This window comes from Podarcis muralis, chromosome 1 (genome assembly GCF_964188315.1).
Source record: "Podarcis muralis chromosome 1, rPodMur119.hap1.1, whole genome shotgun sequence".
NCBI lineage: Eukaryota > Metazoa > Chordata > Lepidosauria > Squamata > Lacertidae > Podarcis > Podarcis muralis.
Window position 1 is genome coordinate 90,354,041 of NC_135655.1, and position 18,720 is coordinate 90,372,760.

At 41.6% G+C, this 18,720-nt stretch overlaps 1 protein-coding gene across 3 annotated transcripts; it reads right to left on the reverse strand.

Annotated features, from left to right (window-relative positions):
• Positions 1-1,516: 1,516 nt before the first annotated feature.
• Positions 1,517-18,669, reverse strand: IQCB1 (IQ motif containing B1). 3 transcript variants are annotated; one of them, XM_077934818.1, is made up of 15 exons: positions 18,188-18,216; positions 16,224-16,293; positions 15,016-15,129; positions 13,578-13,740; positions 13,301-13,430; positions 12,492-12,585; positions 12,218-12,317; positions 10,694-10,866; positions 8,819-8,928; positions 7,216-7,325; positions 6,321-6,463; positions 5,399-5,547; positions 4,458-4,586; positions 2,515-2,671; positions 1,517-1,896 (listed from the first exon to the last, which is right to left on the reverse strand). In XM_077934818.1, exons 2-15 carry the CDS (start codon positions 16,255-16,257, stop codon positions 1,673-1,675), a joined length of 1,830 nt encoding a protein of 609 aa, XP_077790944.1. In that variant the 5' UTR covers positions 16,258-16,293; positions 18,188-18,216; the 3' UTR covers positions 1,517-1,672. The 3 variants fall into 3 exon arrangements, with proteins under 3 accessions (XP_077790944.1, XP_028599042.2, XP_028599032.2); XM_028743209.2 differs by lacking the exons at positions 16,224-16,293; positions 18,188-18,216 and adding an exon at positions 18,424-18,669; XM_028743199.2 differs by lacking the exon at positions 16,224-16,293 and having other exon boundaries at positions 18,188-18,221.
• Positions 18,670-18,720: the final 51 nt, after the last annotated feature.

Consider the following 18,720-nt stretch of genomic DNA (forward strand, 5'->3'; position numbering starts at 1 on the left):
GCGGCGAAACGCGACCTGCGCACACACGTAGTCGCGTCTTACGTTTACTTCAGGATGCGAACAGGGCTCCGGAACGGATCCTCTGTTTGTATCCAGAGGTACCACTGTATTGCACTTAAAACACACTTAAAACCTTTTATTTGCGGCTGTATAGCTGAGTCCTTGGTCTTGTCTTGGTCTGTTAAAAAGGGACTTATTTGTAACAATTTACTATCCTTTAATAATACAAGGAAAAGAACATTGATGGTAGAGAGGTGTATTTCCTAGCCACTCTATGTTAGAGGTGAGAAATCATGTTTAGAATCCAATTTGTCTCCATGAGCTTATTCTGTAAATTCCTTAAAGATTCTACGGTGGCACCAGAGAGACTGTAGGTTAACAGGGGTAACTACCCAACTATACAATACAGAGAACAGAACTCCTAAAATCAATAGACTACGATTACTCAAGTAAGTAGTGGGTCTACTCTGAGCATGTTGAGCACTGCATAAAGCAACAGCACATGGAACCTGTCAATAAGATTCAGTAGATCAGCTAGCCCTAGAAAAGTTCTAAATGAGGGAAGAGAATATAGCTTATGCCACGCAAAATGCCTGGTAGTTGAAAGTCTGGTCATTTTTGTAATGCTTGAGAAACGCTTCTGGTCATGAGAGTCTAGGCCTATAATTTAAAATGCAATCACAGGCAGGCTCTCATAAGGATTCCTCCATTAGTTTCTTGAACTATTTAATACCGCTTCTCTCAGACAAACTAACCTAATAATAATGCTAATTCATTAAAACAGAAAAGTAAATTTCATAGCACATCTAAAGAAGATAAAACATGTACAAATTGGTTAATCAGAAGACTCAAAGCAGAATGGGTTTGGGATGATATTGTAAGTCAAGCATGGGGAACCTCAGTCAGGGCAAGCCAAATGCAGCTCTCTGTTGGGCTCTTTGCACTCTCCCTAGGCTACACCCCCTTCTCTGCAGGCCACACACCCCACACTGGCCTTGCTTTGCACCTGAATGCTTTTGCCTAGCTGGAATGACCTCTTGAACTCTGATGACTGCTCTTGCTTGTCTAGATGCAAGATAGAGATGGGTGCTTGAATGTGTGCAAAAGCTAGCTTACTGTGCAGTGCTAAAGCTGGCACTGGTCGCCTCACACACTTTTGCATCTGGTTCCACACACCATTGGCATCTGACCCTTGGAAGGCTACCTAGAAAAGGAATATGGACCTCAAGTTGAAAAAAATGCTCTAAGTCATAAGGGGACTGAAGATTCTCTCTGTTGACCCTTGCTTCCTCCCAGAGCTCCAAGGTTCTATTTCCTAGCCTATACATACACACAGCTAACTCCCCACGAAATTAAATTCAAAATCCCACTTTTTTTTTTAACAATCCAGCTGAATTTCACAAATATTTAAAATGTGAACTGTAATGATTTCCAAGTCATCTGAATGGTAAAATTTACATATTGTGGTTAGAGGTCAAAATCTGTAAAACAGGAACTTATAACAGCTATATATATATATATTGCATAAGTACAAACTCATTTTATTAACTAAATATTTTGAAAAAATCAAATAATTTGGACAGCATTGGGTGGACTGCTTGCCAGACCATCTTGGAATACTTTCTTTTTTCACAGAAGACATAGTCCAGACTATAACCTTGTTCATTCCAGATTATGTTTTGCTGCCACCAATGAACAAAGTTCCCATTTCAGCACTCAGATCTTCTGAGACAGCCTCTTCCTCCAAGAAGTCTTCTTCCAGCTTCTTCCACCATGGCCACCGTGTATATTTCAACATGGTGCTGTGGGATTGTTTGGCTTTGGCTACCACAGGAACTGATCTACTCATAAAGATATTCAGATCTTTCGTAGTGGATTCTGTTAGACTTGGAGCACCTGTGACAAAAGGAGCAAAAGAATCACAATTACTTTTTTTCTTAAAATACAAGGTTGATCATCTTGGGGCTATATTTCTTCCATTTTCCATTATTTTGAGTCCTTTCATGGGTCAGATCCAGTGGGTTTATCCCTTTCATTTTTGTAACCCGATTCTTCTATTTATAATTCAGTGGATCAATCTTCTGGACACTACAATTAAAAACCAAATCTCAAACATGCTGGGAAAGTACATGCCACATATAGCTCACAATGGCAAAGGGAAATAAAAGAAGAACCCCAGCATACTAAACTTCATTTTGTTTTGTTTTTTGATACAGTAAGAGGGTTACTGCCCACACAGCAAGCAGAAGATTTCTGTAAAGTTTCCCAAAACACCTTTACACGAATACTCTCAGCATTAACATCTTAATGGGGAACAAGACCAAAATTGCCATGGAATCAACAGGCTACATAGCTCATGAGTCACACAACCAAATATTATCTCTGGATGAGTGCTGTGGTGTCTACTATTAGCATGAATCAGTCCCGACACTCACTTTCATCAACATTTACCACAATATGGGAAGAAAATCAGAGCCAGGCTAAAATAATGGTGATGATGAGGTAGACACATACTCATTAGCTGGTCCACATCAGTGTGGACTTGGGCTAGCAATGCCTCTCTATGCTGCTCTGCTTTGCGATCCTGGCTTCTTTTCAACAAATACTGGGCCAGCTTTTCCTGAGCTTGATGATGAAGTTCCCTGCTCATTTCTTGTGACATTTCAGAAGCCTGGAGAAAAATGATAGTGCCTGTCACTGTTAGCGGTTATCAGCTTCAAACCTTTGTGGATGTCTACAGCACAACATTTGCATTTCTTGGGTACTTGTAAATCTAATAACCGTGCTTCTTCCTGTGTTTCCTCCCTGAAGCCATTGATCTATCACTGAATAAATTTAGTTTCCTAATTAGGATTCAGGAAGAAGCAAATTCCTATTATTATATTAATGGGGGAAAGGGAGGGGGGGAAAGCACCAAGCAACACCCAATACCTTGTTTCACAGACCATATAAAGAGGGGCCAGTATATTTCTGATATATTCAGAGTTTACGTTAGGTAAACAGCATGGAACTCTAGGTAAAGGCTGTGTACTGATATTAACTTTTCAAGATTTGGCAAGTGATATTGTAGAGCCATCATTACCTCTACTACCCATCAATTTCTCTCTCTACAGTCAGGGCCTCTTGTCAAAGTAGTTTCGTAGGCTTAAAAAAAATGGTTTGGGGGGAAGCTAACAGCAAAACTGGTACTGCTGCAACAGGTATGCACACAGGTCTCATAGGCACCTCCTGGCTGCAGTTGCTTGCAGCAGCAGCAGCACCATTGACCAGCAACATATGAAAGCAATAGAAGCAAAATACTAAAAAAAATAAATCTGTAAACATACTGGCAGTCCTTGTGAAACAATAAAAAGCCCAACTGCATTTCTGTTGACAACTATCTTCCTCAAGTAAAGGTAAAGGTACCCCTGCCCGTACGGGCCAGTCTTGACAGACTCTGGGGTTGTGCACCCATCTCACTCAAGAGGCCGGGGGCCAGCGCTGTCCGGAGACACTTCCGGGTCACGTGGCCAGCGTGACATTGCTGCTCTGGCGAGCCAGAGCCGCACACGGAAACGCCGTTTACCTTCCCGCTAGAAAGCGGTCCCTATTTATCTACTTGCACCCGGGGGTGCTTTCGAACTGCTAGGTTGGCAGGCGCTGGGACCAAACAACAGGAGCGCACCTCGCCGCAGGGATTCGAACCGCCGACCTTTCGATCGGCAAGCCCTAGGCGCTGAGGCTTTTACCCACAGCGCCACCCGCGTCCCTAACTATCTTCCTCAGGGGCCCCCAATTAAGGTTCTCCTATGAAGGTAATATTTCTCTGATCAGGAACACCTACTTTTTAAAGCTTTCCTTAAACACTTTAATATTAGTACCATAAAGGATGTGTGCATATATGTATGAGCACCCATGCAACCATTTGATAAGTGAAAAATGTTCTGTCATTTATGGAAACGAAACAGACTCACTAGTTCATGAGTTTGTGTGGAATTAAAAAAGCAGTTGCAATTAGGATAGGAGGTAACAGATTTCCCCCACCCCAGTGAGTTACTGCAGTTATCTAACTGCCAATGCTGTATTGTGGCTCCTGTCAAAGTAGTGATTAGGGGCAAAACATTCCTGTTGTTCTATGGATGTGGTCTTCAAACTGTGATCCTAGGTTACCCAGGTTCCTTGGAAGTTACAGGGTCTTTCAGTGAGGAGACAGAGATGTGGCACTGATGCTTCCTTAAAAGACAGCTTTTACCTGTCTTCACCATTACCTATCTTCTTCTGCCATGCACAGCTCCAATGAGAGCTTTGCGCATTGTCAAGGCTAAACTAATGTCATGTGTGACCATGCCATGTGTAAACTGAAAGTGTGCCTAGACTCCCCGGCAACATGCAGGGTTTCCCAGCACGTCTGTAAGCATTTCTTGGCCAACAAACGAATGTGAAAAGGTGCCTTGGCCAAAGGAAGAATGATGATGTACCGGGTGCAGTTTGATGTAGTCATTCACTTTTTGTTGCAATGATAGCCTCTGTTCATCAGAGAGGTGCTTGGACTGTTTCAAGAGAGAATAAGCTTTCCTTTTCCTTTGCTTTTCCAAGAACTTAAGCACCTGTGGAAACAAAAGTATTCAAGTAACACAATGTATTTATACAGTCAGAATTTTTACAGCAGGATAGTTTCTTGATGTCCTTCTGGTTAGCTTGGGAATCCACACACACACACACACACACACACACACACACACGATAATTCATGAACAAATAGTACCTTGTATTCCATTTAAACTAAAACATTATTATAGTATTCTTGCTTTATACAATAAAAAAACAATAAAACAAGAGTGACTCTCAATTCAGTGCTCTGTCAACATGGAAATGAATACAAACCTTTAAGCTCAGATCTGTTACTTGAGTATCTAGTTCAGTACCCTCCTTTCTGCTGAGTTACGATGAAAGCCAGACCACTGAGAAATATGCATGTTTCTCCATTTGATTTTTTTTCTTCAGGCAGATACAACTCAGCAAGGCTCAATTTAGCTGGAGAATGTGGTTCTGCAAGCGCAGCTTCAAATAAGAACTTGGCCTCCACAATGTCATCAAATTAAGGAATACTTTTATAAATTAGTAAGAAGGATTGGCCAGGGGGCAGTGGGGGGAGGGGATGATGAAGCTAGAAATGGTTTACTAGGGTAATATTCAGCACTATGGTCTCAAGTCTTCGACAGCTACTTCTAACAGGTTTTTAAAAGGGTTGTTCAGATTTTTGCAAATTTTTGCTATGAAGATTCTGAAGACTAATGCTCCAGCTTAATTTTTAGAGCAGCTGCTTATAGTAGACTATACTGGAAGCTTTGAGTTAAAACATGAATGTTAACTGTTTGGGTAAATTTTATGTCATGGCAGCACTTGGTTGCATACTCACCGCTCTCTGAATGAGGACAGCTGCTTTATACTGCTTAAGAGACTTCTTTTGATGATGAAAATTTCTCCTTTCCCTAAATGCTCTCCAGTATCTTTGGATAGTTATGGCTGACTTCTCCTCCATTTCATGCATATGCTTATCTACCTGACCTAGGAGATAAAGGAGGCAAATTTCTGAATATGCTTGGGTTTCATGGAAGACTCAACACAAGCCAGCTGGTTTCAAAAAAATTCAGCTCAAACAGCAGAAGCAGACCTTTTTCTAAACCAACATCCAGATATGTTTGAGGACATTTTGGTATGGATGGAGATTTGTGGTCCAGCTGCTACACAGATGAGACCCTGTACCAAAGTCCAAGAGGAAATTATTCACATAGAGATCCTCTGGGGAAATTAAACTATTCACATTCAATGAGCAGTTCAGATCCAAGCATAGAATTGCATTCCTGACAAGGGGCCGCAATAGTCAATACTGAAAGAAATAGATAGAAGAAATTGCACAGGGAAACGAAGTGGATAGCTATCCTGCCCCAGGCTTTGATATTAAGGATGTTCCAGTACAGTTGTTACCTTCCAAAATGAAGGAAACAGAGAATGAGTGGGGGAGAAAGCACATAAACCTAAGGCAAAGAAATGATTCACACATTTACTGAATGAGCATCAAATTACATTCATTTCTCCCATCAACTTGTTCTAAGTATACATTATCACTATCTCCCTATAAGTCCTAAAGGGGCCCAAGGGAAAGATGCTGATACATCCTTGAAAAAATACCTGGCCATTTAAGGAAATGGCATCTTGTGCCTCAAATACTAAGTCTTAGGAAACAGAGTATGAATAGAAGTTTTCAACTAACAACAAAAGAATATGGGAAATTTGTTTCTGCATGGAAAACGCCCTTCATGCTACTATAATAACCATACCTGGATGAACTATTTCCAGTAGCGTAAGCTGTCGTTCATGGAACAGCCTCATGGCTCTCTGTCTCCGAAGCTGCAATTGTTGGCGGAGTTCCTCCTCTTCTTTCTGCTTTTTTAAACCTTGCAACTCCTGTTTTCTTTTAGCTCTACAGCAACAAAGTTTTAGAAATTACAGGGGGCAGAGTGTTCTACATTTCAACAGGTCTGCATTTATCATGCAGATAGGAACATGTACCCCAATAGTCTCAAGAGGCACATGTAGTGGTATGCACAAACATACTTTAAATCATGGCCTGGATGCTTAGCGGTGAAGCCTGAAATTCTGATTGGAACCAAAGATTGCGCCGAAATCTGGAAACCCATTACATGCGAAGTCTGCCCTCTACTGGATTTTCCAAACATGTGCCCGTTAAGATACCTTTAAAAAATGCATTTTATTATAGAGCAAACCCCTCTATACTTCTGCAATCAATTAGCTAATGTAGCACCAAGAAATTTGCATGCTGCTTAATATATTCTCACAGCAACATTTCTGGCCATCACAATATTATGAGAGGGAAAGAATGTAAGTATTAGGGAACTTCAAAAACCTAATCTCTAGCCCAGGTAGAGAAGTTACACAGAGCAGCAAGCATGTTATTGGAGAAACTGCACAAAGGGATGAGGGTCACAGTGTCCTGTAGAGGCCACATGCAGGCGCTGGGTGAGACCAGAAGAGAAAGCTGCCCCATGATCTGCCTTTGCAACCACCTCACCACCACTTTCTTTTTTCTTCTATAAGGGAAGAAAAGGGAAAGGAATGGGAGAACGGACAAGGGAGTGGGAGGAAGAAGGGCTCCATCACATAACCATCTGTTTGCATCCACAGGCTTGTAATAAACCAAAGGTCTTGCTTTACCTGAAATTTCTCTGCAAGATTGTTACTGCTTTTGGAAGCTGCTTTAATCTTTTTCTCGTTTGAAATCCTCTCCATGCTGCTTGGATTAAGCAAGCTGCTTGATGTAGTCTCTGAAATAAACAAGTCAGAGCAGTGCTTTTTATCTAGGAAAAACAGGTGCCGGTACTCACCATGGAGTTGTTACAGTAAGTACCACACTTTTTAACAACAACAAAAAGAAGCTGGTACTGCGTACCGTTGAGTACTCCCTGACAAAAAGCACTGGGTCAGAGGATTATGCTCATTTCCCCATCAAGCACAGTGAAAATATTAATACAACTTTAATGCTTTGCATCTCCCCCCGCCCCATGTCAATTTCAACTATTCCTTGGTGGTGGGGTGGGCAATGTCATACTATTATTTGCCAGAACAATTCCTGCGTGAATTCAAACTGATCTGCCTCTTTCCAGGTAATACAAAACCTCAACTTTACATGATCCAAATGAAAACAAGAATTCATTTTTTAACCATTAGAAATGTTCTGAATATGCAAGCATTATCAGCCTGCCCGACGGAACAATGCACACAATCATCTCAAGGCAACATACAATTTAAACAGCTAACAACTGCTTTAAAAACCACAAAAACCACAGTTCAAGTCCTTTGAGAAAGGTTTGATCCCCTCCTCAACCACCAGTATCCATTTCGCATTCTCAGAGTTGTCAAATGACAACCTGAAAATCCCCCTGCACCTTAATATTCACTGATGAATTGGGAAAAGATCCATTTGCTTAGCTTTAGCTTGTGTGCCAGCTGCACCTTTTCCTGGGCCATGCTGATCAGGCCAGTGTCACTCATGCCCTGCTCACATCAAGACTGCACTGCTGAGGGGGTTGTGGGGAAGAGTGTTTAGAAACTGACAGGGACAAAATTCAGCAGCCCAGGTGGTTTCTAGTGCTTGCTTTTCAGAACTTATTACACCAGCTCTTGTCCATTTGCACTGGCTTCAAATTCATTTGAGAGCACAATTCAAAATGTTGCTTATTACCTATAAAGAGCTAAACAGCTTAGGACCAGGTTATCTGGAGTAATGCTTCCTCCCATATGAAGTTACCTGTGCACTGTGTTCAACATGTGAGGCCCTATTTCATATTCTCCCACCTTCAGTAGTGCACTACCAGCTTCTGAGGTGGGGAACACAGAGTGGACCCTCTCAGTGCTGGCACCTGGACTGTGAACTCATTTCTGATAGATGTCTGTTGGCTCCCTTTCTCCCAAGTGTAACAATGGTAGCAAAGACTCTTATTCCACTGTGTTTTTACTTATACCTACTTATACGGTGATGTGTCTTTAAAGTGACTGCTTATGCCCTTTCATGCACTGTTTTAATGATTTAATTGACAATGTATTTTTGTATTTGAAAGCTGCAATAAAAGAGGGGGGGTGTGTGTATGAGATTTATAAACTCTTAGAGGTGTTTCTGTGTTAATTGATCTATTGTACCTATAACATCTAGTGAATAGATGTTGGTTGGAGGCACTAAAATATACAGTAATATACTGATGAAACTTTAAGTACAAGCTACTTCCACCACATACAGAACTCAGTAAGATTTCCACCACACCTGTGTTTTGACAGCCTTGTAATTTTCTGAGCACAGCAAGTCCAAAAGCTGATTGAGGTTTCTGTCAAATCCTTTGCCAGTCCACTGCTTGCTTAGAAGGCTTTGTAGTCCTTAATTAGTGAGACACATCAAGATAAATATGCTGCTTTATAAGAAGCACAGTTAGTTTGCTTATCCTGCAGACACTGGAAAATTATAGTTGTACATGCCAAAGCAGATAGTAGCATGAATTTTTCTCACAAAAACATGAATGGTGAAAAGAATGAATGAAGTGTTGATACAACTGAAGGTGTTTGCACCTGCAAAGTGAGGGGAAAGCCAGATTTCCCTCCAGCTGGAAAACAAGCTAACCATGGGCCTTTTGGTGTATGAACTAGTATAATGCACACTGGCAAATGCATTTGTCCCAATGGGATAGAGTATTTTCAAATGTACACATAAAACATGTACAGACATGCCATAAAATGCAATATTGAAATGGTTGCAATAGTGCTACAACTTTCTAGGCCATATATTCTGAAGAAAAACCATGGCAAAATACTCAGTGCAATTAGTACCATGCAGGAAAAGACCAATTTCATATATAATGACAGCTCAAGTATGCTGTCCTGGTTTAATATAGAACCTACCAAGACAATTGTATTGACTGAACAAACTTGGCATTGGTAATCGGTGGTGGAATGGCAGCTTTTGGCATTCACTTTTGCAAAATTTGGAGGGAGTGCACTGTGTTTACCAAGAAGTAGTTGCACTCAGATGTCACAAGAAGCACCTGGAATTAATCTATACATACTGTAATTTTAAGGAGCCCAGGCACCAGCTCAATCGAATGGCAATGCAGAATAAAAACTTATTTTGTTGCTTGTCAGTTTCATGGGCTAGCTTGGCTAATCAATTTCAGGTTGGCTTAACTTTATAGAAGACACTGACAGTGTTTACATGTAACATTAAACCAGCCTGAAGCCCTCCAGACGTTGTTTGGTTCCAACACTCATCTATTTCAGCCAGCATGATTAACGGTCAAAAATGATGGGCATTGTGGCCATCCAGATGATGTTGGACTCCAGCTTCCCCACTGTTGGTTTAGCACTATATACCTGAGCATAAAGGAGCCCACATGAAGCATTAGATTCAAGCACTAGACCATCCCCCTAAATGGCTGGGAGAAGGAATAAATGATGATTAAGTTTCGCTTCAGCCAATTCCTGGCTTGTCCTTATGTGCAAACCAGGAATCCTGGTGTTAAATAAACTCTAGTCAATGTAAAAGAAGCCGACTTAAAACCACGAGTTACAAAGCAGGCTTGTTAACAACTTAAGAGTTTATTTTAAACCTGGACTCCTGGTTTTTGTGTTAATAACAAGCCATTAAGTGAAACCAAATTCTGTTTTATTCTTCTAGCCTTACAGAAGGTGGGAGGGGAAGACTAGTTGAACTCAAGCCTTTACTTGGCCGTGCGGAGGCTCATGCTTATAATGTTACATCATACAATGTATGGCTTAGCATTATTGGCAAATGTGCCTATTGCCTTTCCTGTGCAGTAAAAGTGGTGCAACATCAGATACAGTTATTTTGTGAAAAGGTTTGTACCAAGCATAGAGTTGGATCCACATTATGTTACTTGAACCTAGGTCCCATTCAATTCTGGATCCAACCAATAGGATTTATGCTTATCTGAGAGCAAGTCCCACTGACATCCCTGTATGGAACTTTAAGTTTTCACATTCAATACCTTTTAGAATTGATACACAAGTTCTAGACTGTACAAAGTATACCTTTGCTTTTGGAATCACAGTGGGCCTTGACCCTGAAGGCCTAATCAGTGCCAGCGTTACTACAAAATTCTTCCCAAGTCGGAGAAACAGAGTAACAAACCTTTGTAGCGGGTAGCGAATGTTGTCACAAGTTGGGCATCGGACTGTGCAATCAAGAGTAACAGCTTTATAGCTGCATTTCCTATGACAGGATTGATAGAAGACGAAAGCTTGTAAACAAGCTCATCTAAAATGCAGTGCAGGGACTTTTCAGCAACTTGAAGTAACACAGCACTGACATAACAAGAAAAAAGATGGAATGATACTGGAGTCTATTCAATGGTGCCAGAGGGGAGGGGAAGGTAAGCAGATTACAGTAGCTAGCAAGTATTGCACCAAACCCTTTAGTAACTTTAAAATACAACTGTAGTGCTGCTTAAAGGTTGTAAAAGGGATTTCTCTTAATAGTATTGACAAGTAATCAAAATGGATCACACAGAAGAAGTTTTGCTTGGGTTGACTCTGGTTGTACTGGCTTTCATTATATTGAAATTATAAGCTACTACAGTGGAACCTTGGTTCTCGAACGGCTTAGCTGATGAACAAATCGGCTCCTGAATGCTGAAAACCTGAAGTGTTCCAGTTTTCGAAAGTTTTTCGGAAGGCAAACGTCTGACGTGGCTTCCGCTTGAGTGCAGGAAGCTCCTGCAGCCAATCGGAAGCCGCGCCTTGGTTTTCAAACGTTTCGGGAGTTGGACGGACCTCTGGAACGGATTAAGTTCTACAACCAAGATACCACTGCATATTCAAGTGTTCTAAACTGCTCTGAGTGGACCACTCTGAGAGGTTCTCTGTACAAGAAAGGCAGGATACAATATTTAATAAATAAATGCACACAATAAAATTAATAAAAACAAGCTGAACTGATAGATGGTCCTCCAGAGAGAAGAGGATATTGCTGTTGGTTAGAATATTAAAAGTCGCCTGCCTCTTGAGGTAATGCGTTATAAAGCATCCGTTCTAAATTTGGAATCGTAACCATTTGGTGCAGACAGAAAGGACCCCTCAAGGTGTATGAACCTATATGGTATCTCTGCTTAAGTCAAAAAATGACTTATAGCAGGAGGTCATGCAACATGTGCAACAGTTAATGGAATGGAAGAGTTTGCCACTTATCACTAACATATTACAAAAACACCCAGTAGAGGGCCTTGGCACATATTTGCATTCACAGCAATGTCACCTGCTAGCTAGAGGGAATAATAGATGGACTGCCTTGAATGGGAAAGAAGTGGGAAACTCCCATAATAAAAGCATAATCCTGAAGATGATGTGAGAACACTCTACCATCAAAGGGTAATTAATGCACAATAAACTGCTCAAAAAGGCCTTTGCTTTCAGAATCCTGGATGCTTCCTATGAACGATCATGAAGTTCTACGGATGATATTTATGTGGTTATCCTGAACTAAAACAGCCACTAGGAAACCACCTGTCATTCTTCTGGAGCTTTTACTGTGCCTTTAACTCTCTCCTCTTGGCAGTATCTCTTGCTCATGTAAATAAATTCAGAGAAGTGATTAGCACTGTATGATAAACTTTAAGATATATTAAGGGAAATGTTTAAATTAAGGTATATCAGTTACCTATTGACTCTTAAAATATTCTGCAACACAGACATCATTATGGTTGAAGTTTCAACATCGTCCGTCATCAGCAGTTGCTGGAAGTGTCTATTCTGAAGCACTAGGGCGAAAAACAGGAAGAAAACTCAAGCCATGAAGCAATATCCATGAATTTGTAGTTTTACCAAGGAAAAACACAACAGTTATCTACAAGCAGATTACAAAAGGGGAAAATATTTCATCAGAAACCGCTATGCAGCTATAGTAATGATCTTTCAGATCTTTCTTCCCTTACCATTTGCTGTTAGCTGAATGAATCCGCCACACAGCCAGCAGATGGCATCAGTTACTGTTCTGAAACAGTGTAAAAATTCATTCCTCTCTTCATCCTTCACAAAAAAGCAAAAATTAAGATTATAATTCCTGAAACATAACTTTGAAAGCAATTTATTCTGAAGTTATATACTTGCTGAGCAGGATAGTTAATTCTGAAACTCCCTCCATCCAAACTTCATCAGTCTGAGGTCTGGGAACTCCTTTGCCAATCACCATTGGTGGACAGATGCAGCTTTAAAAAACTTAAAACACTTTTTCTACTGGAAAACCAGCTGGTTCCATGGGTCAGTAATGCTACTACTGTAATCTGATTCATGAAATCTACCAACCTTTTTGGAATGCTGTGAATTAAAACTTTCAACATTTAGTTCAACTTTTGTTGAAATGCTGCTTTAAGAAGAAAGCATCTACACCACAATATTTGTCCTGGAGGCATGTCATAATGCTGCTTGCATTTTTTTTTTATGTTCAATAAACTATTAGTGATTTAACTTTTACTGGCGCTGATCCAAAATTTCAGTATCCCTTGCTGTCAACCATGGCATCAAACAATATCATAATAGGCCAAAGCTTCCTGCTGTAATATAGTTGTTCTGAGTCCTGATTCCACAGAAGATATGCCCTTGGTATTTGGTATGCAAGGCGCCTGGAGTTGGGGGGCAGGGCAGGGGAAGACTGCCTGAATAAATCAACTATTCAGCATGTTAACATGTCAAGAAGTTACAAAACAGTTCCATTACACAAACTTAAGCCGTTCAGCCTGAATACCTTGATCGCTCGGATGAATCGTGCTTGCAGGCGCCTTCCCAAGAAGAGGAGATTGTCTGCTACAGAAGGAAGTAGCTTATTGTAAAACTCCTCTGGTTCTTCTTTTACCTCAAGGCCCACACAACACTGGCTGAGAAAATAAACACACATACATTTTAGCAGTTTGCAGGTAATGCTGTAATACACCCAGGCTAATACACAGTCACACAATGATTTCAAGAAGGGTGGGCTAGCGGCAATTCAGGAATAAAAGCTATGTAACCAAGGAAGAGTTTACCTTAGTATCTCTGCTATCTGGGCAGCAGTAGTCCAGCCTCCACGCACTCTTGTATAATCTTGCTTAAGGACTAATGTGCAGTATTGAACCAGATCGTAGTAGTACAAGTCTTGTTTAATTTTTTTTAATTCTTTGCTGCCAGGCGGTGCACTATTTAAAATATCTAGGGAAGAAAAATAAACCGAAACAGATGGACCAGGAGCTTGGGTGACAAAATTATACTTTCTCAATTATAGCATGTGACACTCAAGTACCCTTCTACGCTGAAAGAGAGTATAATATCAAGAAAGATTAAGTGAGCATGAGACAATGTGGAACCCCAACTACCATCTTGTCATTACTGCAACACTGATACAGAAGCAATTGCCAGCTAGGAAATCTATATAATAAACAAACCAGACGATTTATGCGTAGAACACTTACAGAATACATTATAGATGGATAGAAAAAGATGGGCAAAGAAGTCAGTGGGATGGCGCAAAGGAGAATTAAGAAACGGTGGACATGCAAGTATGATGAAAAATAAGGTGGCTTATAGAAGACTTCCTTGTTTTGCACTACTAGAATTACTAGACTCTGGCCACAAAGACTTCCTTTACTAGAAAGTAGCCCTCTAGCAACTGACAGTTCCTCTAGCTATAATGCTGCTGCAGTTCATCAGCAGTCTCTCTCCAGAATGTATATAAGGCTTGCTTATAACTAGGAGCAACTCTTACCATAGAGATTTTAAGGACACAGAAACAGGCCCATGCGGGGGGGGGGGGGCGAGGTGTAACCAGGTACAATTGTCCCAGGCCTCAGAGGGCCAAGGTGTCTGGGGACCCTGCTAGGGGCCTGCTGGACTTACAATGTCATGCCAAAACCTTTATTCTATCAAGACTCCCACCCCAGGCCTCAGGCAAGCTCTACACAAGCCTGCACAGAAGTTCCTTGAATAGTGTTAAAAATAATGCAAATTAGATATACTCTTTAAAATTGGCTTAGTTTGCATAGTCTCTTATGCGCTGGGTACACACATTTCCAATGACAGACAGTGGAAGGCGAGGAGAGAAAAATTTATATATTCATAGAGAGGGAGATTGTTTCTATAAACACAGCTACTCTGTTATATCACCCTATAACAAGATCTCGAGGAAGTCCATGACCCCTGTCAAACAGCAATATCATTTATACAGCTGCCGTATTGAAAAAGGACAGAAAAGAAACTAACCATCTCCTATAGATGAGTTCTTTTTCCTCTGTTGGCCTCAAATCAATAATTATATTTGGAAAGACTTGCAGAAAATATAAAATATGCACATATAGACTTATAGAATAGTGAATCTCAATAGTTCAGATAGAGTTTAACGAGTAGTGAAAAACAATTTCATTTATAGTGTAAGAATCTCAACACTTGAAACTATTTCATCACAGGTCTGAAAGAACTCAACCTATTTACCTTTTAACTTCAGCAGCAGCACAGGGACATCCTGATCAGGGCTCTCAGTAGCCTGGGAAGCCAGGGACAATATTCTGGAATCCACTGATAATGGCTTCATTTCATCCAAGCCAACTATATTTTAAAATGAAAGAAAGAAGAAAAGAGACAAAACATTTGACTTCAGCTATGGAAGAGAGCACTGATGTTTTATAGGAAGAGAACAGATAAATAAAAAACAGTTCAACAAAACAGATGCATCTAATAAAGATGATGTATGATAAAATCCACACTGGGTAACCATAGAAGGATGTGTTCCAAAGACAAACCAATTTTAATAGCAGATTCATAGAATATGTCTCTTCTACTCTAAATGACATCACGTGTTTTTCCACAGCTAAGCTAGAAAACATAGTTTAATAATTGACATCTTAGCCCAAAGCCCCAGGCCCACTCCCTGGTGCTGCCAGTTAGTTGATTTCAAATAAATCTGTGTGAAACACTTTTGTCTGATACCCTGCAGAGCTGTTGCCAATAACAGTAAACAGACCTGGCCTAGATGGATCATTGGTCTGACTGTAGGAGCCAGTTCCTCATACCTTTATTAAGCCATCATATGGAGCTGTTATTAGTAGGTGACTGCAGTGCTTGTCAAAACTGGGACAAACTGGAAGGTGGCAAACTACTCACTTTACAAATACCAGCTTGGTTGGTCCCATTGACTGATTCCAAACGGGCTATAGCTGGAAATTATTAAACAGAAGAAAGCAAACAAAAAGCCCACAAAGTAAAAAAAAAATAAAAAAGCGACTTCATGATTTTATGGCTATCCAGAGTTGGTAGACGGAAGAATCATAGCTTGGGAAACAATTGGGTATAAATATCTGTGAGCAGAGAAAATATTTAGGACACTTGAGTATTTGCTACTCTGGCCATAGATGACTGAAGTGAGACTTTCATTTAACAACTACTAGCTGGTTGAGTATTCTTTATGAAAATTTGTTTGCAGTGCAGTAACACTGTTGAACACCAAGGTATCAGAATGAAACATAGTATATATTGCCCATGGGACAACTCTCTGTTTCTTCTTTCAGTACCAGCTTAACTCCCACACCTGTTTCAAAGGGAAAAGAAAATGAAAAATGCAACACAACGTACTGAGGCACTGCATTGGCAACTGGCATGCATTTTCAACACACACTAAACTATTTATTACATTTATATACTACCTTTTTCTTCCAGTGAGCTCAAGGTGCTGTACATGGTTCTCCTTCGCCCCAGTTCATCTTTACAACAGTCCTGTGAGGTAGGTTAAGCTAAGAAGCAGTGATTGGCCCAAGTTCACCCACTGGGCTTCATTTCTCAGTGGGGATTTGAATCCTTGTCTCCCAGGTCATACTCCAGCACTCAAACCATTATGCCACATTGGTTCTAGTGTGAAGTCTAGTTTTCCTACAAACCCCAGTTTGATGTCACCTCCCTCCACATTTGTGCATTTCCCTCCTCAAAATGATTAATGATCAAGAGTATAGCGATAGTTCCCAAGCCCACATGCTAGGGAACAGTGCCGTACAGAAGAGCGAGATCTGTACACATAGGCTTCGCCTATGATATGGAACCCTGTGCAATGAGAAATCCACATCACAGGGGAACTTATTTGACACATAGAGCACTCTCCCTTCTATGCATGAGCAGCAGTGGAGTGAGAGCAGGTGCAGGCACAGTCCCATTGCACATGACCATAAATCACATGAATGAACACACAAACAGGACACAAGTGTCAAGGGAAACAAAACACCGTGATACAGACTGACGGATCATAATGAAAATTGATGCACACATTCACAGCTTGCTGCTGTTTCAAGCACAAAGTTCAGCTCAGCCTCCGCCCCACATTTCCAAAAGGGAAGAATGGGCAAATGTAGGAAGCTGCTTTATGCAGCCAGATCCTTAGCTCAGCATCAGACAGCATTTAGCTCAGCACTGTATACTGATGACAAAAACCCTTCAGGGTGGATGGTTTTTTTGAAATGAGTCAGGATTGAACCTGAAAATTTATGCATGTAAATACAACTTAAGAAGAAGCTGCTGGATAAAACCAATGGCCCATCTGTTCCTAAAGTGGCTAACCAGATTTATTTAAGATAAATAATGCATCCTTCTAAGGATAATTTCATATGCATAATTACAAAGGATAATTTCATATGCATAGTAGGTACATTATGCTTCCAAATGATCTACAGAATCGGAACTGTAGAACTAGAAGGGACCAAAGGGTCAGCTAGTCCAACCCCTTGCAACACAGGAAGACATAGAGCAATCCACTCATAATGCTTCCAAGTCAGGCCCCCAATGCTCTTTCCTTTTCTAATGCTCTGTGCCTATTCACCAAAGTAGTTCCCAGCCCTTACACCTTCGCTCACCCTTGTTCCTTTCACTTGCCTTCTTGGATATCCCAATGTCTCGGTCCACTAGAATTTGTTTGAAGAATGTAATGATTCTGTATGTTGAACAGCCCTCCCCTTTTGACTTTCTGTTATCCAAAGCCCTTCATATCTGCACTACAGCAAGCAATAATCAAGGCCATGAAGCTTGATCTAAGCACAAGGGAGAGAATCCTGCTTCTCCTTGTCTTAGCTTCGAAGACAGCCGTGGGCAGCTTCAGAGAGAGGGAACTGTCAGCTGAAGCAAGACGAAGGTGTCCAGCTGCTGTCTCCCTTGCCGCTGACAGCCTCTGCGCCTGAAGTTGGTTACCTCTGAGAAGCCCAAGCAGGTTAGGAACATACTCCTGTTCATGTTCCCCAGCATGGGTGTAGCCAAGCAGGGGCGGGGGGAGGGGGGAGCAACTGCCCACCTCAGATCAAGTAAACCAATAGAAATACTTAATTAACTGACCAATCAGATCAGTCCTGCCCCCCTCCACCCATGTTCCTCAGCAACTATAATTCAGACATACCACCTCCGAGTGGACAGCTGTCATGACCAGCAGCCACTGAGCGCCTTATCCTCCATGCATTTGTCTAATTCCCTTTTGTAGCTTGTCCGAGTTGGCAACTATCACTATGTGACGCGGTAGTAGATGCCATAGTTCAACTACCGGCCTTGTAAAGATGCATCACCCTGGATGATTCACATGGCAGAAGAGAAGTCAGTGTGCATGTTCAGGGCACCGTCCCGAGTCCCAAGCACAAACCTGAGGTTTGATCCTCCAGAAACCTTTCACGGGTTGTCAGACACTGCGCCTTTCACAGAACCTTTCACGCCTCTCAGACACTGCGCCCTTTACCAGATTGTTCACAATGAATAGCTTCACCCTCCGCCCATTACCCTCAAACTTCACGCCCCCGCGGACACCCCGACCATTACCAGCCCCCTGATCCAAGCGCCTCCTTCCACAACCGGAAGGACTAATGCGGTTCTCTTACTCACACGGCCAGTTTCACGGCTGAGGTCACGAGGGCTCCTGCCCAATAGGAACGCGAACCTGGGCGCGAGGAAGCGGCAACTGTCCCGCCGGCACGCGCTTCGCCAACCGTCCCTCCGCCCTTATTTGCATACGTTCCCTCCCTAACGCCTCGCTCGAACTCCAGGAGGCGCGGCAACAGGAGGGCAGCATCCCCTCACCCCACTGTCACTAGTGACGGACGCTTACGGTGGGCGTGACTAAGGTGCGAAGCTGCAGCCAATAGAGAGGCGTTAAAGCTCCCTCCGCGTCGCCGCTTCCCT

What these genes read in the sequence shown, in the direction of transcription:
- IQCB1 (XM_077934818.1), bottom strand. Translation starts at nt 16,257, where the DNA reads ATGTACAGCACCTTGAGCTCACTGGAAGAAAAAG. An exon ending in GATTCATCCGAGCGATCAAG is followed by an intron (nt 12,586 to 13,300) that starts GTATTCAGGCTG and finishes TTTTTTGTGAAG; the next exon opens with GATGAAGAGAGGAATGAATT. An exon ending in ACAAGGCTGTCAAAACACAG is followed by an intron (nt 7,326 to 8,818) that starts GTGTGGTGGAAA and finishes TGTTTATTTCAG; the next exon opens with AGACTACATCAAGCAGCTTG.